Raw genomic sequence first — 26306 nt, 5'->3', positions numbered from 1 at the left:
GACGATATCGCGATCGTCTTGTGCCGAACTTGGCGAAACTTGATCGAAGCACTGCCGTTGGCTTCAGCTCACTCACAAACCCCAAGGCACAAGGGAAGTCGTCCGTTGTGCCTTTTGTTTTCGGGCCAAAAAGGCGGTACAAAACTGGATCACTGGAAAGGAGGGGGGAGGGAACTGCTAGCAAGGCAGTCCTGCCGAGATAGACCCGGTCCCGCCGAGCTGCGAGATATCTACGATCTGTACGGCCTTCCTGGTACCGTACGTCCAACGGCAAAGCGCACACCCGTGCGTAGTCAGCAGCTATTCGGCAGCGCGGTGCATCATTACGACGGTACCGTACCGTTTTCCGAAAAAGGCATTACGAATGCTGATTGAGATATAATTTGTATGCCGTGTGTAGGCCATTCCGTCGCTACCGTTGCCACACTGTGTGTTGTCTGTCTGCTCGCCGGAAGCTGTGACAGTCGTCAGCGTACGGAAACTAGCACAACAGCGCAGGTACACGGTATGAAGTCGTAGATCAACGTCGTATGTGCTTACGAGGGCACGAAATGTTGGCTTGGCTGGCGGGTGATTTATTGTGGCTGATCGTTGTAGCCCTTTTTTGTTGCCTTCTCCCTTCCCTTTATCAGATGACCGATCGGTTAGGCTTGGGAATAAGGCGACGGTTCTGTGAACAAACTATCAAAGTGTTTCATCTTTTCGGGTAGTCCATAATCGGGAAGCGAGTCTACCGCGTTCTGATTTGCCAATCGTTTGGATGCTAGACAAACGGGACAGTTGCTGATCACATGATGAAGTGACACTCGCCAGTGTAAGAGAAGGTAAACAAATTGACAAAAGCAAAGGAGCGATCTATTTGAACAGCTTTCTCGACCAGTTTGTTTGTTGTGCAGACCAGATTGTGAGATACATGTTCTTCCAATCAATTTGCCAACATTACTAGAGTGAATTTTAAATCTGTGGATATTTTAATTATTTTCTCTACCGAATACGAGCATTTGTGCTTAATTTGATTGCTTTTATTTTAAACTGATCGATGGCTTACCAGCTGATCAATGAAAAAGGGAAGAAACGCCCTTCCAGCATTTTGGATAAAATTTAAAATGAACAGTTAGCATGTGATTGCATACTTTCCGGCGCCAAGTAGTAGACACCACAGGGTTACTAATGAGGAAATGGACAAAAATGATGTTGATGTAGGTTGAGAAGAATACAATAATGCCTGATATTATTATTTTTCATATTTTTAAACATTCTTTTCATATTTCTATGTAAACATATATGACGATGAAGATGATTGATACAAAACTTAATGTAGCTCTACCCGAGCAAGCAGTCTTTACATAAACTCAAGTCTATTTCTTAACATAAATTATCAAAATCACAAATAGTTCTTTAAATAGATAAAGATAAAATTCAATCGTTAAGAAAATCACTCAACCCAACAATAAGTCTGATACCATTTCTGACTCATTTCAACGATCTGTTCAAATCACCAAACTCATTTTTCCACCCATCGCCACATCGCAAAACAAACGCTTAACGAACTGGAATCGAATCGTTTTGTGAGACAATGTCGTACTAATTAAAACTTCCTTCGATGGAGTTATTAACTCCTTCCCCGAGCAGCATAAAATCACCCCCTGATTGACAAGTTCACGAGCGCTACGTGCAACTATTTAATCTCTGCTTAAGTCGTAAAATTATCCATTTAATTCCTACCGTGATCGACTCAGCAAATCGCATCGGAATCCATATTTTGCGCTAACTCTGTACATTCACACGGAAAGAGACGACCCGCCAAGAGAGTACGATTGGTAATTGCGGTGGATCGTTTTAAAGTACAGCACCAGTCGCCACGCGACCGAACGCGACATCACGCAATTAGCCTCCTGTCAAACTAGTCTACTACAGCTGACCGATCACGCAAAAGGAGGTGTATACTTTACCTGTAAGATAACTTTACATTGTAACCTGTTGCTTGTAGCTAGCTGGTGATGTTTTAAACATGGGTTGCATATTACGCTCTATCTCATCTCCATTCAGTTTGTGAGGCTTATAGCATTCCGGACTTTGAAACAAATCGACTTGCTTTGGGTTTAATGTAGTGGAAAAGCAACCATTTCCACGTGAGCGTCCGCAAGTCGAAGACTATCGAAGGACCTTCCAGCAATGCCGCACAGCCGGCAGACAACGTGAGTCGGCATTGGAAATGGGAAAACCATTCAGCTACTCCGAAAACCACACCACCAAAACCACGGATAGGTTTCACAACAACACGCAACACGGTTCTCGTACACTTGCTCGGTCGGTAGTGCTGCCCAACCGTTTAGCTGTTGGACCCAGGTGTTGGCAATGGAAAAGATTATTTTTTCCTCGAGTTGTTGTTTAGTGCAAACGATGTAAGGCAAAACCTTTCGAAAGGAGAGGGGAAAAAAAGCTTCAACGTTAGTAATTGAGACCGGTGGGAAACTTTCAATTGCTCCGACAATATACCGGGCACGGACGAGGCTGGCGAGACACGTGTATTCGGGAAACTATTTCTACCCTGTACCGTGGCACAGCGCACGCACGGCACAGCGAGTGCTGCCAACAGGGCGACTGTGTGCGGGTCGTGTTACAACGGCCAAACTTCTACGTTTGGTTGGGTACAGTTAGTGAGTCAATTAGCTAGTTGACGGTTCACAGTGAATAGCTGGCTGATAGAATGATAAGGGCTCTTTTGTGGGTGTGGGTTTTAGCATTATGAGGATCTTCTTTAATATTTTGCTCTCTTTTGTTGTGACTTTTCCGCCACAGTGTAAGATTATCTTAAAGTACACGCGGGGATGTTGCTTTTAGGTTGTTTGGAGCGCCTAAATGTAGTCTATGTTTGTGTTGGAGAGTTTCATACGCACACAAATTGAGTGCAAAGGAAAGGGAATTGCATAACTTCAGGCGTGGGCTTTCAGAGGCCACTCAGAGTTGTTTAAGAAGATAGAAAAGGAAGTCATTAGCATTAAAAGGTTAGAAATTGATTATTTTGGTAAAAAAAATGTTTTATTTATTCTTACTTTCGAGATTTCGTTGCATAAAATCTTCATGGATATTACGCCTTAAATTATGCAATTTGCACTAAAAATTTACCAATTCTCTTGCTTGCTTGCTCTCCTTCTTTTTTTCCGTACACAGAAAATGCCCCCAACGCGAATCGGACGACGGATATTCACCCTGGAAAACTGAGTTCTCAAATGTGGGTCCTAAATAAACCACAGCTTCTGAACTGCAGGCGCCAATTTTAATGAACTTCGTGCCGTGCATTCATTCGCTAATCCAAGCCTAACGAGCTACGGGCGGCTGTGAAAATGACCACATTATGCCAGCCAGAGTGTTGAGATGAGCGCGCGACCCAGCTAGCTGTCAGATTGGGGACACTCACCGCAACGTAGGATCGTAGTTGGTCATCGGTGGTCACCGAGCTTTACGGCCGTATGTTGTAACGCGCCCGATAATTAACGTTCATCCTTCCAATATCCCACCGCAGCACCGAGTGCATTGTACATAACTTGATTTACTGCATCGATGATGAGTCACGCGTCAACCAGATTACATTTAACCGGTGCATCTTCGTGTGAACGGTGCACCGCACATTTCACCGTCTGGGTACAATAATTCCACTTAACGTAATTTAACCAGATTAAAATGTTGAAATTCGTTTTAACGCATTTGGTGGCTCGTTCTCTCGAATCGAATATTGGTCGAAAACTCCACGAAACAATGCAACAAGCACAATAACTCTCTCGCTAATGAGCATTAGTTTGGTTAAATAAACAGCCACAATATACTTTTCAGAATCTTTCTCGAAAGAAAACTTCGAAGAATCTGCTCTGGCAAATATGCTACCCGGTCGGTGTTGATTGGCAATTCTAAGCAGCATTACTCACGGTCATCCATTTCGTACAGCCACACCACTCGCTAATTTGTATCGAGCGTGCACCCACAAATGGTGCACAGCATTTGCTCGTTACAGCTGTTCCCGATAATGCTTGCTAGTTAGTGTACCGATTCGCATCCGATCACGTCCCTGACCACGAAAAATGCATATGTAACGTCTCCCGTTTATGCTAGCCCCTGTTACAGCTCATTTATTAAACATTAGCACAGGTCCAGCAAACCGTCCAGGCCGGCGGCCGGTTATCCCACCAGCTACGGAAACGGAATTCTGTCGCATCACCTTCGCCGAAGCCGTCCAAGTGCGGGTACGTCGGCAAAACATGTGGCAAGTGTCAATCTGACGAACATGCATGCAGCTTGCAATATTCATGATACATCCACGCTCCAACCCGACCGACCCGGAATTCCTGCGTGTTTGCCGCTTGCCGGTACACAAAAGCGTACTGCGTTAAACGGTGTTTGCTCGACGGAATACGCAATCGCTGCCCAAGGATCTGCGGATAAGGATGATGGTAGATTGGATTGTCGACCTGTTGCCGATGGCCGGGTGCAGTTGGTTTTCGCCGCATCAACCGCTACATCCAGGTGTGACGTTGTGCCAACTGCGCGCCCAAGAACGTCCTGCATCTCACGGCAAAAACATTCTCACGTTGCGGGTTGCACGATTGCAGCCATTAATTCAGTGCGGCACAAGAGCCTTCTAATTATGTCAATAATTAGCTCTTTCCCACAGCATTTTTCACACCCTTTTACAGGGCGTGCTTATCCGGGATACAGACCGCGTAGTATACTAGAAATTGCCTTTTTGAGGGGATTTCAAGCAGAAGATCAAATACTAGACCGATCTGTGATTTTTTTGTGGTGTTTTCTTAAAAATATCAATGAGAAGCTTTTAGACAAATAAATTATTCTCTCACAAAAATCCTTTTTAAATTCTATTTTCTTAGCCCATCAAGGACCTGCGAGAAGTTACAAAGACTTCAAGATACTTCATACAGCTCACTCTTGAAGCTGAGCCATTCAGTTCTGAGACATATTTTTAATATCTCTTTTTCCATGAACGATGACAATCGATTCACAATGCAAATTGAAAGAACACCTCCACCCATGTACAGTGAAGTTCTTGGAAATGCTCCGAGCGTATGACTTTTATCGTTGAATGTTATATCCTAGTCACGACTGAATCGAATTGGCTCGAGCCTGCAAAGAAGGTGTTTGTTCGATGAATACGCCCTCTGAGTTACTCAACAGATAGGAGCTACGAGTCAATAGAAACATGAATGGTAAACGAGTTTAATGGAACTCGGATGAAAGTGGAATGGAACATAAGGAACTGTTCAAAGTGCTCTTTTGACGAATTTATCTACGTTTTTCAAGCTTGTTCATTGTCTTCTAAAGAAATTATATTCATGAAGATTTTAGCTGGCAAATATAAGAGCAATGATTTACGAAAGTTTTCAAGGTTCCTTATATAAACAGTTCAACAAAGCCAGCAAGCAAAAGCGAAAAAAAATAATTGAACTAAATTATTCGGCCCATCCTATTGACGCCTGAAGCCGCGATTCCTTGAGTTCAATTGAGCGCATAACTCCGGTGCACTCGGTGCAGCTCGGCGTCTTCCTCGTTCCTTACCGATTGCTCGCCTCCGACGTTTTGTGCCAGAGGAATAATAATTAACACGTATCAATGTATCAAAATGCGCTGTTACCGATTCCTTGCGCTAGCTAGCTACTTGTAAGGAGAAACCAACATCCACCGATCGTCCACCACAAATCGATTGGAATGGCAAAAAACCACAACGGAGAGTGATGCCCGAAGCCGGTTTGCAATTACGGCTTCAAAACTCTCCAACCAACAGAACATTCAAGGGTCGACTGGAAGACCAACGAAGATAAAAAAAAACCCAAGCACACCAAACACCCAACACGGATGCCAACGCACGGGAGACTCTGTTTGGCGCACCATTCGAGAGTCATCTTCCTCACAAATGAATTCAACCCAACCGCCAGCTCGAAGGCGTCGAAGAACTTGCTGCCGGGTCCCGTTCGCATCGGTACAGTTTTTGTGTGTGTGTTTCATATATCAGCCCCCGGTGCAGCAATGTGGCGTCCGGAATGTAATGCACCCAGGCCCGTCAGTCGGTCAGGATGATTGGGTGAGATGTGTTCCCTTCGCTTTTTTTTTCTTTTGGCGTATGTTCTGTGCAAAGCAACGAACGATTGACTGCAATCGAGAAGTTCAATTCTGGATCGGGGAATTGCGAGTGGCAAAAAAAAAACTGGTGGACGTAACATACACCACGGGTGCAATTGCAGGCGCTTGGAACGTGGAGGATCATTTTTTATCCAGTCTCGGACAGTTTTTCCTCCTCAGGATCACCGCTCAAGATACATGATCTTGAACAGGCCGGGCCCGGTCTAAAGTAATGAAGTGTTCAACAGATTAGTTAATTAGCTCTCGCTCGGGGGGGCCACAATCGATCGGATTGGGAAACGGGACGAAGTGGAGTGGCTCTAAATTCTTCACAATAATGATCACAAATCAATAAACTTCAAAGACGATCCACGAGTAGATACCAACCGCTGATACCATTTCATTCCGTTTGTGTCTTCGTTTTTTTTCTACTACTCGATATAGTTTAATATTTATTTTTTCCTAACCATTTTTTCCGTCTTCCAGTTTGTACTTTAGACATCAGCGATAAGGCAGGAAGATTGTTTACACATCGGTCAAAGATGCGGCCGGGTTGCGTTGCATTCGTGGCAGCGTTGCCAACCTTAATTGCGCCGGGATAATTGAACAAGTTTTTGCCCTTTTGATGAATGTTCCTGTGTTTCTCCATCTGCTGGCGCTCGCGTTTATGTGATCATGGGCACATTTTTGAGCCCAGCTGCTGGAATGAGGGGGGTTTACAAAAACGGAGGTCTCGTGAGGAATCGGACACAACACGGCAAAACTATTTACTACATTCCAGAGCGATTGCACGATCTGGGGGAAGTTACGATCAGGAGGATGCGGAATCGCTAGCTAAGCCGAGTGGTTAAGTACTGCCGTCTTAATAAGCTCATATGGTAGCAACATGGCTTAGTTTTTTTTCTATTTATTTTATAAAAAATATTTTCTCAACAGTCAGGGTCGCTCACAGTCCTTTAAGGAATCTCCTAAATCCGCAATAACACTCGATATCATTGGACGTTACCTTGACTCCATTAACTCTTCAGTAATCGAAAATATCACCTCGATATGATAAGAACCCCAGTTACTACAAGCAACGAATAGCAACAAATAATGGAAAAGTCATAACCATTCGGGCCTGTTCTCAGAACATGCCACAGCCAAAAAACCACATTCCACAACAGGCACAAATCGATTTCAAAATTTCCTAAACCCCAAACCATCCTCGAGCTACATCAAACACAATGTTCCGGACGGGCATGGCATTGTGTTCGGTGTCAAAAGCCATGTTGAAAGGACTTTTCAACTCTCGGGGTCTCCCAGGATATGGGCCATCAATTTCTCTAGTGCTGCTACACACGCCCCTTTGTAAACAAACCCCCGCCGCTTGGGTCCACCCGTTCCGATAGAGCATCATCGTAAATCGAACAAACTCGCTGCTCGTTTCTCTGTCCCAACAAATTATCGCTCCACCATGCATATAATCGTTCGGTTGGTATCCGAACAGCTTCCTAAACGCATACCGCCCTAGCGCGGCTCGTAAAATCCGGTTCTCCCGAGGTGTCAGAAGCAATGATGACTCTCGTGCCGGGTGGCTAAGGCACCGACAGCCACCCAGGGCGGGCTGCTGCAGTTCAAATCAAGATAAATGTTAAAATAATCGCCAACAAGCATGAAATCGATCGAGGCACATCTTTGCCACCGCCGGAAACCCCGGCTGCTCGAGTCAAGCACTCGTACCGCGCTGGTGGCACGTCACATACGATTAGTGTACCGTGGGGATGGGTTATGCTAATCACCCTTTTCTCGCAGCATCAGCTCCCGTTCTGTAGTTGCGTAGCGGAAGGTAAGAAAGCAACGATTCGAAGAGCATATCACGTTTAAGGGATGCTTCAGAATCTATAAAATCTCTGCTAGCTCGAGAGCGTCAGACAGTGCTTCAGGGGAAAGGTAAGTACTCGTACTTTCGTGGTCGTACCAGGCTTCCGAGCATGTGGTTTCAAGACGAGTACGTTTTCAAGAGTGTGCACACACTTTCTTGCCTTCGGGGCTGGGTTCCAATTCCTGGCAGCGATCGTGCGTGTTCATGTCGTACTTGATCTGCATATGTAACACGTGTCAGAGGCAATGTAAGCGGTCGCCTACCGATAATTGAATAGTGATAGATGGAACGAGACAGATCGCGATGGATGCAGACGATGGTGCTTCGTCGTGGGATGGTTTTCAAATGAAGTAGAATAATATGTAGTGAGAGGAGTAAAATGGTGTCAGAAAATGAAGTTTCCACGAGAATTGATAAAGTGCAAGTTAAAGAAGCCGGTACAGTCCTAAACAGAATTATACGAATACCTATTTTTTGCAATAAAAGAAGACTTAGAAAATAACCCGACTATACATTTATGACATAGAATTCGAATTATAAATATCGTAATTCATACGGCAGGACCGTGGTTCAAATCCCATCAAAACCGTTTCCCCGTAGGGAGGACTATCCAATTACATGCTATCAATAAGTCTAGTAAGCCAGAAACGGCAGGCATGACCTTAAGAGATCGTTAGGCCAAAAAGAGAGAGTGAGAAATTTAAAGAATATAAGTGTATAATATGTTTTTGTGAAACGATAATATAGAAAAATTAAATACTAAATAAATTTCAACTAAAATACTAAAAAAATATACTAATAAAATATGAAAATAATCTTAAAAACTGATTGCAGGGGTGCCAGACACATTTAATAAAATTATTCAAAAATATATCCACTTTAGTAAAATTTATTTTTAGTGTAATTAAGTTTAGTTCCTTTTACCTTTAACCTTCTTCTTCTTTGGCCTAACGACATGTAAGGTCATGCCTGCCATTTCTGGCTTACCTGGCTTACTAGACTTAATGATACCACGTAGTTGGATAGTTACTTTTAGCCCATGACCCCATTAGAGATTATTAAAAGTTATGGTTAAAATAATTGGTTTCCAAAAAACTATAATTAATTTAATTTCTCCCCGTTGTAGAACGACATGAGCCTAGCAAATCGCAACCCATTTCCGATCAGTAACAAGTTAATTTATTTTACAACTTCAGATCCTGATCGTTATCCAGCACAGAGGCGTAAACTACAGCACCTTCCCAGTGTTTTCCTTCAAACCCGCGGTACCCCCGGTAGATGAACTCTTATGACCCAACGGTGGATTATGTTGTTAAGGCACCCGTTCACTGTGTACCTAATTCATTTGAAAATCGCAACGCCTCAAAAACAACCGGTACGGCAATGAGTGCTAGGGCAGTGTTTAATTATTTTCCCTATCACCAGTCCCGTCCGGGCTCTCGTTTCTTGGAAAGCACAACCCTTCGAATGCTGACGGCAGTAGGATTGTTCACTTGTGTTTTTTTTTCTCCGATAGCTACTTCAACTATTCCCGATAATCGTTCCCCAGCATCGGAATCTCGGCGTTGGGAATTCCTTTCCCCGAATCATAGCATTAAGAGATTTCCCGGGAGCAAGTCTTTGCTTAAAAACGCAAAGGTACGGTGCCAATGCTGTGGAAGCGGTCGGCCTCGGTTGAGTGCAATGTGTACTAAACTCATTATCCGGTAAAACCGATATAACCTCAAAGGTAGCTGGCACGTACGATGGGTTGCGTATAATCCGGCTGGTAATTCTTGTTTGTCGACTCCCTTCCGGCATCATCATCTTCTGGAACGGTGGTTTCGTTGTGCCGTACGAGTGTGTTTTTTTTTTCTCCCCGAGCTAGACGTACTAATCCTCATCAATGCCGACAACTTGAAAATATCGATAAGAGGCGTTTAGTTTCTCTTGCTCGTAATTATTTATTATGATGGTTTTATCGACATGCCATTAGGGGTGGATTCTTACCGCTTCCCTCACTTAAGCTTCAGATCTTGAAATTGTTTCCTCAACTGTACTAATCTTCATAGTTGCTCACATGCTCTACCAATATTATTATATTCCTCATACGATCCGACTGCATCATGATAAGTCGATGATGCAATCTTACGTACACGCACACACACATACACGCACACACACACCTCAATCTAAGGTGTTCCAAAACGCATGCAAATTGCTTCATTTACCTTTTTGCCCCAAAATGAAAGGCAACCCTCCGAAACAAGAGCCGCACAGGGAGAGCGTTCCGCACGAAATGAAACCCCCCGAAGAACATTGCTTATGCGAAAGCGTTCTTGAAGTCAAAGTCAGCCTGCTAAAATCCCCACATGGGTAGAGTTGACAGCGTATTCGCCACTAACCTTCGTTCGTTCGTCATAACGTACCTTCCAGTTGGAGTGCGAAGGAATGAGGGCGCGTGAGCTACCGGTTGACAATTTAATACCAACCGATTCCGGATGAATTTCAATGAGGCCTCGTCGGGAACCCCCCCCCCCCCTCCCTTCTCGTGGGGCAAATTTAGAACCACAACTGCTAACCGAGCACCGGAAACCGTTTGTACCGAATCCGTTACCTGTCTTTTATGAAGTCTTAATTTTGCCGGTCCCAGATAAGTGTTTGGGGTGGGTAAGGTTTTCCGGTAGATTGGTAAGCAGCACTGGGAAAAGAATTTCGTACAAGAAGTGGAAAAAGCCGATCCGTACCATGTGGATCGCAACCGGGGGGCAATAACCTCTCCGGTACGGAAACGATGGATAAGTTCTGAGGTGTGTGTCAGTCTATCAGGCGTTCAAAGATTATGACACTTCTGTAGAATGCCTATTGGAGTAGAAAGGGACCGATAGGCCCTACGCGTACCTTTTAGTCATAAAATGTATTTTATCGTGCAAGAGACTAACAGATTCAGCTGAGATTTGAAACCCAGCCAAGCGTGTTCACTAAACTGTCACGATCTGACAGTAAAAATGGGGGAGTGTTAGTAGTTGCGATAAGAAACTGACAGCACTGACAGCATGCAACAGAATTTGAAAATTCTAATCAGAGTTTATGGAACCAGGTTGACTTTTCATCATCAGTAAATTCCTGTCAGAGCTCACGTGACGGAAGGAAATGAAGCAATAAATAGGGATGTGGCAGGGGCATTGTTTTCAACACATTACAGGGTTTCCATGGATAAAATGGATCGAAGAAACTGAACGAAAAATCTGATCGAAACTGTATTGTTGAGAGCAACTGTACCAGTTTTGGGTGATTAAAATTATCATTATCCATTCGGTGGCCTAGGCGATAGTGAAGTCGATCTTCAAACGGCAGGACCGGCAGATCAAACCCTATCCCACCTCATTGCTTCCCTGCACGCAGCACTGACTATCAAGCCTCGGGTAAAAGAAAATAGCATCGGTATTTTAGCTAGAAATGGCATGCTGAAACCCTTCGAGTTTTTAGGTCCTAAAAAATCAGTTTTTATGAAATTTATTTCAGCATTATGGATACAGGATGTGACACCTTTTAAAATAAATAACACCATTTTTTTTCGCCAGGCGCTTATTTTCTAAATCACGAACCCTGTCGAACCATCGGTACAAAGCAAATTGAACCAATTTTTTAAGCGGTGCTCAGATCTATCGATATTTCCCGAAATACCGATCTAAATGCGTCACAATTTCAAAAAGCGGAAAAATGGAAAATTATATTCTTCATAAAATGTTCAAAATTTCTCGTTAAACTTTTGCAACGATCCCAAACTTTATTTTTCCAAGCCTATCAAAAACTATACCTAAACAATTCATTTAACCTTCATCAACGACAGTACTGACAGGTAAGGGCACCAACACAATTATTCAATTTTTTCTATTCTAGCTCGCCTCTCAATCACTTTTCTAACATTTAATATAGAGAGAGAGAGAAAAAAAAAGAACGAATTCTACCGGACGTCCTTTCACGTGAAAAATCGTCCCTACGTGATTTAATCCCCAAAGCAGCTGTGCAATATAAGCGCCCGGTTAATTGTTTTCTGCGTCCGGTTCGGGCTGTCCTCACCTTTGAGATCACCGGCAGATACTGTAACTAGATTGCAATTTCTACCACCCACCACTCCCACCACGCACGAAAAACCCCATTTAAATTTCCGTCTGTAATGAAGGACGCGGACGACTTCTGTGTAGCTGAAACGAGCCGCGCAGCCGGAACTGTGGAAGAGACCAGCTTTTGATCCACACGGCTTGGTTTTCCAGGAAACAGTCTTTTGTGTGTATGTGTACGGGTTCCCGTCTTTACTGACCTTCGTGATAAGACTCGATGGGCAGCAAACCCGTCAAACGTCCCCATGCGTCGCATGGTGTAACTTCCGGTTTCTCTATCAACTGTAACACTCACACACATTCCAACCGGTTTGATAAGCAATTTTAATTGCTTCTAGCTGCTCTTGGCGATGGGGCTCCCGGTTTTTCGTGCGACCCGTGCGAAACCCCGCCACAAAACTAGGTTAAATGGTGCGCTTTTTACGACTACACGACACCCACGGTTTCTGTGGCGGTTTTTCGGAAGGTTCACGAGAACGTTCCATCCTTCGTTCCGGCTGGGAACGAGCGAGCTGCGGTGGTGCGCAATTGTCAACGGTACGGCACACGCAAACGCCTCGACGGAAAAGGCGGAAAAAGTTATGTGCAGTCATAAATTTTCACCCGCCCAGCACTTTCGACTACCGAACGGAAATGGACACCGATCGTCACACGCGCGTTTTCGATTACTAATCGCTTTTCCTAGCGCAATGAGCTTCCGGCACCCGGTCGGGATCGAGGGTGTTGCTTTCGGGGATTTTGGGTTTTTCGGTGCCGACATCGGTTTCGGTTTGTTGGCGCCAAAGCTCGCGCGAAGGGTCGCCATTTCGCTGTCGGTTGGCATGGATAGAGTGTCGACGAGCTGACATGGATAGAGGTTTATGAGGACTGACTGGAGTGAAGATCTGTACAGTCATTGTTTCGAAGAAACGAAAAGGAGCCATTCGTAGAGCTGTAGCGATAAATGAATCCATTTTCTAGCACTTAAGCTTTTATTCAGTTACAGGAAGCTTTTATGTCATTAGAGCAAAGCAAGTCATTAAAACTAAGAGATGCAGATTTCTGGATGGAAATAATTCTTCCTTCATTGGGACTAGTACTTCAGAGTACCTTGGCCTTCCACTTTTGACGTCACTTACCCATATCTTGATAGTAAAACCTCCTCAGGAAATCCGTCGAGGTAGATTTCCCTAATTTATTAATACCTTTGAGTGCGTCTTATAATTCGAACCAACTTCAAGCATCTTCTACATCAAATTGTATTACTAACTTATCCAAAGATGGATAGGTCAATAGGTAACAGGTGTAAGAGCATAGGTATTACTGTATGGATTGACAACCATCTTCAAGGTATTTCATTTTAAATTTTGCAAGGTGCAAGAAATGTAAAATTACTTTGAGAAAAATAGGCCAATCACCTAACGAATATCTTGATTAAAATTAAACAAATCAAGATCAACTCAGTCACCCAACAGCACATTCAAATTTGACAAATCATCTTCCATCATCTCACGTTTATACAACGTTTGTCATTACTTAAGTAGCGTGTCTTACTTTCATAGACATAGCAAAGATACATTTTTCTCCCACCTATTCTCCAAATGAAATGATGCAAACAACTGAAAAAATTACCTGTTCTACTGTAATTTAGAGCTCCACTGCATAATAAATTGTGCAACAAAGATAAAAACCAAAATCAAATCCCTTTTAAATCTTCATCGCTATAATCCTATAATGAACATTCCTCACATTTCTACGCGATTTTCATTGGATCGCTACCGCGACCTACAATGATCCTGCTTTTCTCCCACAATACACCCCGTGAGCAAATGGTTCCCGTCCAAAACATTCCTCATCTCGGAGGAAAACACAAGAAACGTGCCCAATGGCGCGAGAACTCGCAGCGATGGAATGCTTCGGAATCATGACTCGTCGTAGTCGCCGTGTGTGGCGTGGCGGTTCCTCCGGTTCTCCCCCGCCTTGGCCCACACGAATCGAACACAATCTCTATAAATTATTCCGTCTAGACAAAATCAATTCAGTGCAGAACGGTTGCAGAGCGTTCCATCGGGCGATGCTCACTGACGTCAGTTGTACTGCAGGCTCCCGGCTAGGTGGGTCAATGATAATGCCGATAATGGGAAAATGCTTTCCCCGGCCTGGAAAAAGACTGCAGAAAATTAGGACCTGCATCACATCACCATCACATCACATCACGGGAATTGTTCTCGTGACGCCACAAGAAAATGTGAAAGAATGCGACTGGCCAAAAATTTCGCCAACATCCCTCCAAAAAAAACAAAAACCTTCAGCATTCCACCATTTTGTTATGCGGTGTTGTGGTTCCGAGATCCTAATCAAACGGTGGTTGTGGTTTGTGGTTTGTGGAGTCTACTGTTGGACAACAATTTGAAGTAGAGATTTCTCATCAGTCCTGTGAAGAATTATTTCTGTCCCGCGTCCCGTCTCTTTGATCTTTATGGGACATGCAATGTAAAGAGCATTTTGCCAGAACTTTTGTTCCGTTGCCCTCTTGCGCCTGGCAGTGTTTGTTTACGTGCGAGAAAGTTTCAGCCTGCGATAAGAAGCGTTGATGACTTCATAAAAGCTACCTTCACATCCCATCCAAGACACTGTCGATACCGAGCCAATGGTAATGTAACGGGGCCAGCTTTATCTGGGGTTTTTTTCCTTCGTTCGCTTTATTCCGATTGGCATTCGTGAAATCTCGTCAACTTAGTCACTAATGCACTCATATACTTTTATTACCCCGTGGGCCTCTCTCGCCCCATTGTTGGAGCCGTGACGAAGCTGGCACGGGATTTGTTTTTGCGTCCACCAGCCGAAATTCGCCAGTAACGCAAGTTGCCCCGATGCAAAACTTACCTCATAAAAGTAAAAGGAATTTATTTCCTCGCTGCGCGTCCCGTTGTCATCGGCGACACCGTTCACGGCCGCAATGATGGACGCACCGGAACCGGCACTGGTTGCGGGAGGCGCTAGGAGAACCTGTAAAATTTTACGATTCCGATTTTTTTGTTTCTGCATTGAAGTACTCGTGTGGGAAAGATGTGGGACATCTTGGCGATATCTTACCTGCGATAGGGCCGGCGTAATGTTCATGCCAATGACATCGTTCATGGCAACGAACGATCCTACCGATCCGAGTCCGGTGCCGACGCTCGCCGGGAGCCCACGCACCGTATCCGTCGGATCGCGGGCGATGGATGATGAACCGTGCGCTAGCGGAATCGGCAAACCGGAGGAGATCTGCGAATTGCTGGAGATGCCGAACGTGTCCAGCTGGGCGCGAAAATGCATGCTAGGCGAGCTTGCTTTAGCGTTTGTCACTTCACTTGCCTGTTGTTGTAACGGCACCGATCGTCGGTACGTGCCGTTCGTATCGTCTTTACCGATCCACCGACCGTCGTCTAACCTTCGCTGACAATCGGGTGGAGCGTATGGTAAACCAATGGCACGATCTAAGTGTGTAGTAAATCCGTGGCTCTTATTCGAATCGCTGCTGATGGGAGCTGGTGCCGGAGACATGGGACTGCAACCGTACCCGTGCAGTGTGTGGTCCGTGCCGAGGGAAGGTGTCGCACGCTGTACACTACCGAACGGATCCTGTGGTTCCGCATGGTACTGGACGGCAAGATGGCGAAGGTAGGCCCAGGTAAGAATTGGCAGCATGGTTCCGGGCACGGGTCCGTATTACCGGTCACCATTTCCGACGAAAGCTCTACACGTGTGCGATGTGCGACGGAGGTGTTATGATACGTCGTGACAGCGCCGTTTTGTACGAACGATGGGACAAAGTGATCTGAAAGTGGCCAAAACAAACAGAAAAACATAACTGATAAGTAAATAATCGCATGTTTGCAACATTAAATTCAGTAAAGTTTCGGGAAAACTCCTGAAGCTATATCATCCATATTAATGCCGGGAACCAAAGCGCGTATCACTTCTGGCTCGTGTCCAACGAATAAACCCATCCGTGACTGCTTCACGTTATTGAATCACACGTCGACAAGTCATAATAAATGGTCAAATGTATTATTTTTCCTTAAATTTATTGCTTTTCCAAGCATCAAGCAAACCCCCTGCAAACAATTACTTTTGTCCTCTTGGCAAAAAGTAGTTGGCCAAAACAAAATACGGCGCACATTCTCAAGATATCTCCGAGGTACAGCTCACATACCACTCGTTGCGAAACCGCTGCTGCCGTATGCTGTAATATTTTCATTCCACCGGATGCCCTTTTGCCTGACGGTGGCTGACATAATTCGGGGCCAGGAATGTGTGCTCCGTACCATTTACGTTCCCATTTCCCTGACGGCGTTATTTATGAGATTTGGCTGTTGGTTTTATTTCGGCATAGAGCATTGGGAACGATTCGGGTGATCCGAAAAATGTTGTCTCCATTGCGTTCGTACATTGCGTTGCTAATAGTAGTACAAACGGTATACCTTCCCGTCGCCCATTCCTCGGAGGACGACGACGATATCTAGGAACGAGTAACGAAAACAACATCCCTCGCCTAATCCCAGCGCTTGAGAACCATCGGTCATGGCGGCGTGCGTGTAAAATCGTAACCGTGCTGCACTGATGATTCGCCAATCCAATCATAAATCCATAAAGTGTGAACGATGCAAACATCCATCCTGGTGGACCGCAACAGACCACCTTGCGAAGTCTCCTCGGTAGCATTCGAAGGGACCCGACCGTTCGACAAATGGCCCTGCGGTACGAATCGATTCATCATTTCGTTCCTTCGAGAGGCCGGCTCTCGGGCAACCAAGACCCGATATTGCCCGCTAAACTGTGCGAGCGACAGTAATAACCGACCATCGGGTAGGTTCCGGTACCGAGACTGTAACAGTAAGTAATTAAACCTGTTGACTCGAAGCGGTACGGTTTCTCTCAGCTAACTAGTTACCTTGACTGATGATTATTGCATCGCCCCGGGTTTTTTGGATCTACACTCGCTGGGGACATTGGATTACGATTGAAGTTGTGCCACATGGTACCGTGCATCGAAGTTAATCTAATCAGCGCAACGGAAACGTCAGCTGTGAGATTTGATTTGATGCGTTCGGGTTGGGGATTCTTAGAACATGTACAGTAACTCGATCATTTCTTGCATGTTGTGAGGTAAACAGTCTTTTAAGAATCGAATGGGGATGTTTTTCGTGTTTGTTGCAATAAAACAGATATACTTTTATTCGTTTTTATAGTGTCAGCTTAACAAGATAATTGTATTTAATTAGATTGAAGATATGAAAACGTCTGAGATAGATATGGAAAGAAGGATAGTTTTACAACTACCTGCTGAACTAAAGATTAAGCACAGTCATCGTGTGTTCTAAATCATGTCATTGGCAATTAAATGCCCATTTTTCTTTAGTGTTACTTGAATAGAAAAGACTCTTAAAAGAGTGCTTTATCATAACTAGTCTTGTCTTAGGTAAAAATCAACTTAAATCTTTCCGAAATCTGTCGAGGTTGTAGTGCCAAGGAAGAAGAAGTTCAAGCTTCAATGAACTACAAAATGATGGTAATCTTGGTGAAAACACAGCTCATTTCAGCTATTGTTCCATGATCAATGTAATAAGATCTGGATCGTGGTAGCCGAATGAATTGACCGGAACGAATAATCCTTTCCGGGTACATTGATGTTGATTAGCGAGATAGTCAGGACAGTCTTCAGAGAGCCTAATGAGCAAAGCTTCTCTGAATTGATTCCAGTTTGCCTATCCAAATAAGAGAAATGAGACTCTAGGCATGTCTGATAAAAAAAACCTACCATTTGGTTTGCTCGTCAGATTTGTTCCAAAGAATTAAGCCCACCGCCTTCAGGAACCAACAGAGTGTTCCCGGGAATCACAATCACGCTTCACGCTCAACACCTCCATTATCGCCCGCATAAAGTTTTCATGCACGCATAAAGTTCAGCAAAATTCATGGAACACTTTTTCGCTTCAGAATCGCGCACGACAAACCGAGGCTAATGCAGCAAGGTGGAATACCATGCAGTAATACTAATTTCCACCATTATTTTCCTTCCCACGTAAGTACTATTTATTTTTGCGCAGACAAAATTTCACACTCAACTTAAACAGTTCATCTGCAAAACGTTTCCGCCGGCAAGCAAAGCGTCGTAAATGAGAAATTCCACGCTTTCGCGCTTTGAGGTAAGTTTTGCAGAGAACAGAACCCTGCAGCAGAGAGCATCGGGCGCGGCAAATTAAATTGCACATAGTTTACTTCGGCCGGTTGTATTTTCCTCCGTTTTTACCATTGAGCAACAAACTTGCACGACGCCAACACACACACACTGGTTCGAGTGGAATGACAACACGTTGAGGGAAAGGAATTTTCTCGCCACCTACCACCAACGAGATTCGCCAGGTCTTCCGATGCCTACCACTCCGCCTTGGTTCGCTGGGGTTAAATTGCATACCATTGCCACAAGCTGTTGTTTTCAGTCCGGTACGTGGAGTGATAAAATATTTCCAGCGTACGCGTTTGCTTGAAACTTATTTCATTTTGTGCGTTTTGTTTTAATGGTGTGCTCGGTGAGACAGCACTAAAATACACATCCAACACCTTCGGCTGTGCTAAATCGTCCTGCTCGTCGAGTGCAGAACAAATTGCCGGTGATCTGTGGTGGTGCTGTTGTTGTTGTGGTGTTCCCTTGTCATGATGATCGTTCCTGCGAATGGATTTAAAGTGAACCAGTATGATGGACGAGAATGTGTCGAAGAAGAAGCTGCAACGCGAATCGACCAGAAATGGAAAGAAAAGCCATCAACGGCCATGTTTTGGTTGCCTTCCGACTGGCGTCGGAAAATGTTTAACCCCGGCCCACCAAGCACGAGCTGTCATTTATCAAATCGGAGTCTCAGGCGAATGGTAATTTTTACTTTCATTATTTGAGACAAAGCAGGAGCCAAAACCCTTCGGCCGATGATGCGTTTGCGCCGATACTGTACCGACTCGAATAGCTCTCACATGTTGGCAATTAATTGAACAAGCTGGTCAAGCTGCGCGGGTGATGACGACCGTTGACAGACGTACACGACAATCACAACACGGGCGAGCTGTTTGCTTGCCAACCTCAATCTTGTCTATCCGTTTTTCCCACACAGAGCATCTAGAAGACGAAACGAATCGAGGCATGAGATGGTCCGGGACACAGCGAGCGGCCGAGAGAGATTTACATTTTTCCATTACATTTCAATTAAAGTCCATCGTCTTCTTCGGCGGGGGCAACAGGCATTCCGGCGTTACAGGCGGCCGGTAACAAGCCGAGCAAAGGGATACACTGCATTCCAGCTGAGGGCTGACTGTACCAAACGCCGGACCGAACCGGGTTTTTGCTTTGAAGATTTGCTAATTGAATAATTAAATTACCCGCACAGTGCGGAACCACACTCATCGTTCCCCGTGTACGGCTGCCCTACGCGATTGCTTCGGCTTAAATATCTGCGCCAGGTGAATGATCTTCGCTAACCAACCGGAACATCATCTACCCGCTTAACTACTGTACAATTAGGAGGAAAACTTCAAAAGCCAACACAATTACAATTTAATGTTAGTTTTTAGTTTTACGCCGAGGGGAAAATCGCGGTGAGGAATTTCTCATGAATATCCAATTAGAAATTCCTTAAAGTTAGGTTAGTTTTTGGAAAACGACCCAATTAATAAAATCATAATTCGAAGAATATTACTGTTCAGGACTTTGTTCAATTGAATCCTATCCTTTCGAAGGGGAGATACGAGATAGTAGATTTGGTGAAAAAAAACTTTTAAGGTTCTGAAAATTGCTGAAAATATAGTAAAATAAGATAAATTCAGCCATTTTGATCAAAATATAATTTCTTCTGCTGCTAATTTTGCTCTACAACTACAACAGTTACAACAGTCTCAACCTGCAATTATTGGCTTGCTTGGCTTAGCATTAAAGCCAGTCCTGCGTTCGGGGCGCAATGGTGCGTCCCGTTCGGGTTTTGATATCCGGTCCTGTCGTATAAAGACAGACGCCACAATCGTCGCTGATATCAGATTAATCCAAAATTGGAACTGAATTACTTTTTAAATGATAAACGGCCGTATTACTAACTAAAACCTTTCTGACCTAAAGAAAAATAGGGAAAAATTTGGTGTTGATCTTCATTTCTTTTTATCACTAATTTTCTATTTGCTATTTTTTATCTATTATTTTCGCCTTTATTTTAACTTTCCTTTTATTCGTCTTGTTTCTATTTCATTTATATCATTCAGCTTCACTACTTTTAATACTATTCTTAATATTATAAAACGTTTGCACTATTTTTTTATACTTTTCTATATTTTATAAGACGCAATCACAAGCAATATGGCCAGGCCGTTCTATATGAATAAAAAAAGGAGCAATCATTTTATTTATTTATGAATCAGTAAGCTTATAGATTATTTATTTATTTTTCGCAGTTATTTAGACATATTCTTATTGAAATTTGTTTTTTTTTTATTTATCTTTTATTAATTTTGATATAATTTTTTTTTATTTATTTACTTATTATTTCGGTCAGACGCCGTATTGTCGTAAAGAAGTTTCACCTAATAATGTTTTGGTCTTATTGTAGCGCCTATATCTTTCGCCTGTAATTGTAAAAATTTCGCCTGTCGTTGATTTCTGTTAAGCCATCTAAGAATATTTATTCGACTGACGATTCGATCGAAAACGATTCTAATATTGATCTTACTGGTCTCTTCTCCTATCCATTCTTGTCCATTGCTCAACCATCTATATTATTATGCCATACCATATGCATTAAAGTGAAAAACTATACCAACAAAACTCTCTCTGAATCTGCTTGAACGTGTTAGCATTTATAACATTAAAGCTAGTTAACATTTTTATCTGAGGTGAATTAAGTATGTGGCCTAATTTAACATTCATACTTACAACTCCTAACGACTTACAATAAAAAACCATACAAACAAACGAACTTATGCTGAAATATTTTCAATTTCTTGATAGAAAGCAATAATAAACTTCAAACCCTCAAACCTTCCCCCAATGCAAACGAATTCCACTGCCCATCTCATGCCACGGTAGATAAACACATCTCATCTTTGATCATTCTCTATACATCATTCGACAACCCCGGGATCGACCGTACACGTGGCCGGTTGCTTCCACCACCAGCAATCACATCCTTTTCGCTTCCCGTACGCTTGAATGCTATTTTTGATCTGAGCATCTACTACATTAGTTTCAAAGCGCAGTGCACCAGTGCTTCATCTTGGCGCCCGCTGCACCGTTGAGAACACTGCATTTTTCATATCGAATATTGTTGTACTGTGCTGTCGCTGGCAGAGTGAATCGTGCCAACGGAAAGGAAACGGTCGTACGAAGCGATGTCCGGAAGAGCACGGGCACGCGAACGAAGTGGAACGGATATTGCATATGCATAAACAACGGCTGCCTGTAGAAGATTTGATGGACTCACCACCGTTCACGCAACGAAAAATGGTCCCCCGCTACGCGGATTCGTCGTGTGCTGGAAAATCTAGTAATACAATTTTCAACGCTCCATTGAGTAGTTGCAATTATGGAGTGATTTAAAACCAACCATTTTGAAAACACCAATCACTTAAAGTCCACACACGGCTCGAATTGAACGCCCCTGTGTCCACGGCCAGTCTCATTTATTTATTTATTTACACAAAACGGGCCAGCCAGCCTTTTGCCGGCTACTGCTAACCCCTTTTTCTGTGAAAATATTTATGCCACTCGAGACAGTTACTAATTGGAGAAAACAAACAGCGCCGATTACTTCAATTACTAGCTGTCCAGCAATTGGAACGGATGCGATGTAACGTACCTACCATCAGGTGGCACAGGCTGACATGACAGATTGTCAGTACCAGTGTAGTAAGTTTATCAAATTGGCAATTAGTTTCTGGTGAAACTTGCTGAAACACACACACACACAAGCATGAAAGGCAGTTTATTTTCTGTTGTAAAAAAAAACAAGACACGACTATAATAAACGATGTTTTCATGTACGATGGATGGTCAGTTCACGATGGTCCACACGAGCACGAGAGAGCGATAGAAAAAAAATCTGTCAACTGTCAAACACCCTAACCGTAGGCTAGACGCGTTTTTACGTGCTCCGGATTAGCTGGCAGCTTTTTGTTTTTATCTCCGTCTAGTATTGATTTTATCCTGTTCAATAAAAACAACCACCTCGCAGCCATCATATAGAGGAAACATCATCTATCGTCTATCGCCAAAATAGTTTCACATTTCACTCGGATGACAAGCCAATGTTCACGAAATAGTTTTCACTCACTTCTTTGCCCACCGACTTAAATAAAAACTGTTTAAAAACCCCAACCAATCATCGGTAGAGCTTTTGCTACTAAATCGCAAATGTCCTCACTAATGCTTTGACGTTTACCGGTAAACTTTACCACGTGGCCGAGCGCGAATAAAAATGGCTACCTATTTGTCACCTTCAAACCATACAATGAACTCGTGTAAAAAAAGAAGCTCAACGGTAAAAAAATCAGGAACCAAAAAATGCTGTTGTATCGTCGTCTCGATTGTCGCAATCATGAGCTTGCTTGAATTCCTTCCGATTTTTTTTTGTTCGCTACCCTACGCTCCACAGTGGTTCCACCATTTTTTTAATCCTTCAAGGTACAATATTCCATTTAGTTAAACTTTTTCGATTCAATTTCAGCCCGGGGCGACTAAAAACCAATCTCGCAATAAAAAAGAAACAACCAAAAAGACCTCCCCCAAGAGTTCATGTGTCATTCAAGCGGTTCAAACAAAAGCACTTCCCACTGACGCTCCTGCCGGGATTCGGGCGTGGGAAAATGCACTCCCACCTATAGTTAAGCAGACAATCGATTTGTTGTAGGTTATAATTATAATTTTACCCACCCGAATAATGGAACCACTAGCCGAGCATTTACAGCGTGTGGTAAATGTGTCCACTCTTTCGCGAGGCTCTTGGGGCGAACGCTATTTTTAGCCCGTGAATGAGATAATCACTTGGTGCACGCGCAAACAATGCAACCGGTAGTCATTTAATAAATTGCATGTCTAAACCATTTATCACCCGTCGCGTCGCTGATGATAGATGTAAACATCAACGAAAATCTGAATCCAGAAAACGATCACGGGGTGTATGTGTGAAAAAGTGTCGAAAAAACGACAAATTACTCACCACAATCCCCAGTGACGATCATCTGGCAAACATCGTCGTTTCGTTTTTATTTTTTATTTTTGCACTGCCTGTCCTTCTGCAGTTGCAGTTTTGAAGTGCCGCGTAGGGACGATTGGCATTGGCCATTTAAACTGCCACAATTCTCAATTTATCTGGCCATTTGCAGCCACTTAGCATGGTTTCGTTGCTCAACAGGTCCGGGTTGAGCACAGCAAGCAAGAAAAACCGACCCAACTCACCTCACCGACCGATTGTATAAATACAGATGTCAACGGGTGCAAATTGCAGCTAATTGATTAATGTGCAACTTGCAGCGCGAGGGGGTGGATGAATGGAAATGGTTTACGAACAAAGCGAAAATAAGGGGAAATACGTTCTGTTGCGTTGGCGAAATGGAAATTTGTTTTCCCATTTGCTGATCGTAATGTGTGTGTATGTGTGTGCGCAGTGAAAAGGCTATTTTCCGAGAATTAATGGACGGCGATGTGTTTATACAGCAACCGCGGCAATTTAATTACAACAGAAATACAATTGTTTTTTTTTTTAATGGTCTGGTTTGATTTGGATGATTTCATTGCGAAAGATGGTCATCTCAGCAGTATTTTAAAAATTAATTGAAATGAAGATACTTTTACAGCAAATTTTGCTCCTGGATAACAATACACTAGAGAAGATTTGGTTTACGAATAGACGCCTAAATATATGCAATAAGCACAAAAACAATGCTTGTGTTGTTTATTATTCTTTTGTCACAATGTTCAATCACTCAGCTCAGTCAGTAGGGTGACCAATAGTTGTCTTAGTTTTTATATTATTGTGAAGAAAGATGTTCAAACCGAATGGTAAAACATTTGACAAACAATTAATTGAGAAAAAAAAATTCTAAAATAATATTCATTGCATACTTTTAAGCGAAGCAAAATGAAGCATGAAGCAGAATAGTTTTTATTTAATTTCGAGTGATGTCTAACTATTCTATTAAAGAAACATTTTCAATGATTATAGTATGAGGGAAGGTTGCACTAATTGAGGCCGAGATTCTACAGCTAGTTCACTAAAAAACAATTGTTGTGAGTAAACTGCTGATACAAATTTCTCAAACAGGGATTTTTTAGATAGGAAGCATTTAGCTACATTTTTCTCTTAGTTATTTTTTTCTCGAAAATATACAAATAAATATCAGTTTTCTTTGCATCAATTGTTGGGCTATTGTTAGTTCGATAACGAACCGTTGTTGAACCGACCACGCGAAGGAATGGTCGATTCGGAGATCTCCGCGCAGATTCCTGGCCTTGTCAGAGTTGCTTGAATCAGGCGGCTAACCTTTTTTCCTGGAAAACCAGGAGAAGTTTTTAGCGGCGGACTCGCACTACACTAACTCGGCGTGGACAACGGGAATGCCGTAGCTCGATCAGACGATTAGCCTTTTTTCCTGAATAATCAGGAGAAGTTTCTAACCGTGGTTCTCGCCTGGCTAGATTTCACCTAATTCTTCCGACGGAGTGGGGAGGCACCGAAATGCGTAACCAATTTCCGGAGGGAAGGCAAAGATGAAATTTTCCCGCTTCTGTAAGGAAACCCAAACAGTGAAACACAAGTTTCTTCGTTGAGGTCTGGATTACAAGTCGCTTTTATTCTTAAAAAATCCTGTCTTATATACTAAAATTCTGTGGGAAAAAGAACATGAAATAGCATTACATCGATCTCCTTTATCCTAACTCGGTATGCCGATGCGTTTGATCCCTGCCTGACGTCGGCTAGTGTAGGAGGTCTGTAACGTTACAATGTCTGGCGATTGTTACCCTATCGTTTTATGACCATGGGTAATGCATCGCGCATCTGTGGTTCAAGTGCGTATGTTTATTTTCCTATTGCCTTTTGCCTGCGCGTCGTTTACTCTATTCGTCAAGTTGGTCTTTCCTTCACTGCCCTACGACCGTGCCTTGATCTTCGCGCAGGTCCTTTTTTCGTGAAACTAATCGCGCAACGATAACGTATGCGTTGGGTTCTAGCGTTAACCTTTTTCGGCCTATGTTCTTCACTTTCGTATTTTATTACATGGTCTGAGTTTAGGATTACCATATGTCGAGATTTGTCCCTTTTCCGAGATATTTTATGACATACCCTAACATGTTACCATAATTTCGTCTTTCTCGCGGTATGAGGCCTGTCTGTGACTTAAGGTTGTTTTCCTAAGACAATATTTGCCGATGAGAATTTATCCTAAACAAAGATATTTAGTTATTTAAAGTTTCTCATCTAACTCTTGCATGCCTGTCAGTTTAGCTCAATTTTATTTTGTCGCGTTCGCAACAGCTATTTTTTCACCACGATCAAATAGATATGAACCATCAATTAATGATTAAATACAATTAGGTTTCAGCTTAACTGAACCATTCACAATTTTTTTTTAAATTATTCGTGATCGATTAGATTTTTTAGCTTAAATAAAGCCATAAATTAAGTTATGGGTTTATTCATACTGTAGGAACGTGTAAGTCAAATTTTGACTTGCCCAATAGTTGGTACACTTACTCTATATATTATTAAGTCAAACGAAATCATCTAGGTAAATAATTTTAATTTTCCTTCCCTCTCACTAAGCTCGATGTTCAAGTGCAACCGTGGCCGGGTGCAACTGCTTCAAGTGCCAAATCACTTACGGTAACATTCCGAACATGTACACCGTACACCGTTCGTTACACCAAACACCATTAAAATGCAACGCAATCCAGGTTGAACTGTCGCTTATTCGCTTATTGGAGGGCGGCTTTACTGAGAAAATTCACGTTTGCAAGCACACGTTTGCGCACGATATTGGGGTTGTGCAAATCGGAACGCCTTTTCCCAACGCCCAGTGCTCTCGAGCTGCTCTCTGGGAAGCACTTTTCACATTCCACCGACAGCACCAGTTGCATGGAATCAGTCACTAACGGTGCACCAACCAAGAGGGAAAAAAGGGAGTTCTGGAGTGGTGTTTTCAAAAAAATTCTTTCG

The 26306-nt window shown here is 43.2% G+C and overlaps 1 protein-coding gene across 1 annotated transcript in view; it reads right to left on the bottom strand.

Annotated features, from left to right (window-relative positions):
* LOC118506412 (cardioacceleratory peptide receptor-like) overlaps positions 1–26306 on the bottom strand; it is a 61874-nt gene that overhangs the window by 13037 nt on the left and 22531 nt on the right. Inside the window, exons 2-3 of the mRNA XM_036043491.1 lie at positions 15172–15898; positions 14962–15084 (exon numbers count right to left, since the gene is read on the bottom strand). Coding sequence (XP_035899384.1) covers positions 14962–15084; positions 15172–15768 — 720 coding nt within the window. The 5' untranslated portion in view covers positions 15769–15898. The remainder of the gene's footprint in view (positions 1–14961; positions 15085–15171; positions 15899–26306) is intronic.

This window comes from Anopheles stephensi, chromosome 2 (assembly GCF_013141755.1).
Source record: "Anopheles stephensi strain Indian chromosome 2, UCI_ANSTEP_V1.0, whole genome shotgun sequence".
Taxonomy (NCBI): domain Eukaryota; kingdom Metazoa; phylum Arthropoda; class Insecta; order Diptera; family Culicidae; genus Anopheles; species Anopheles stephensi.
This window is presented reverse-complemented; position numbering and strand designations above follow the sequence as displayed.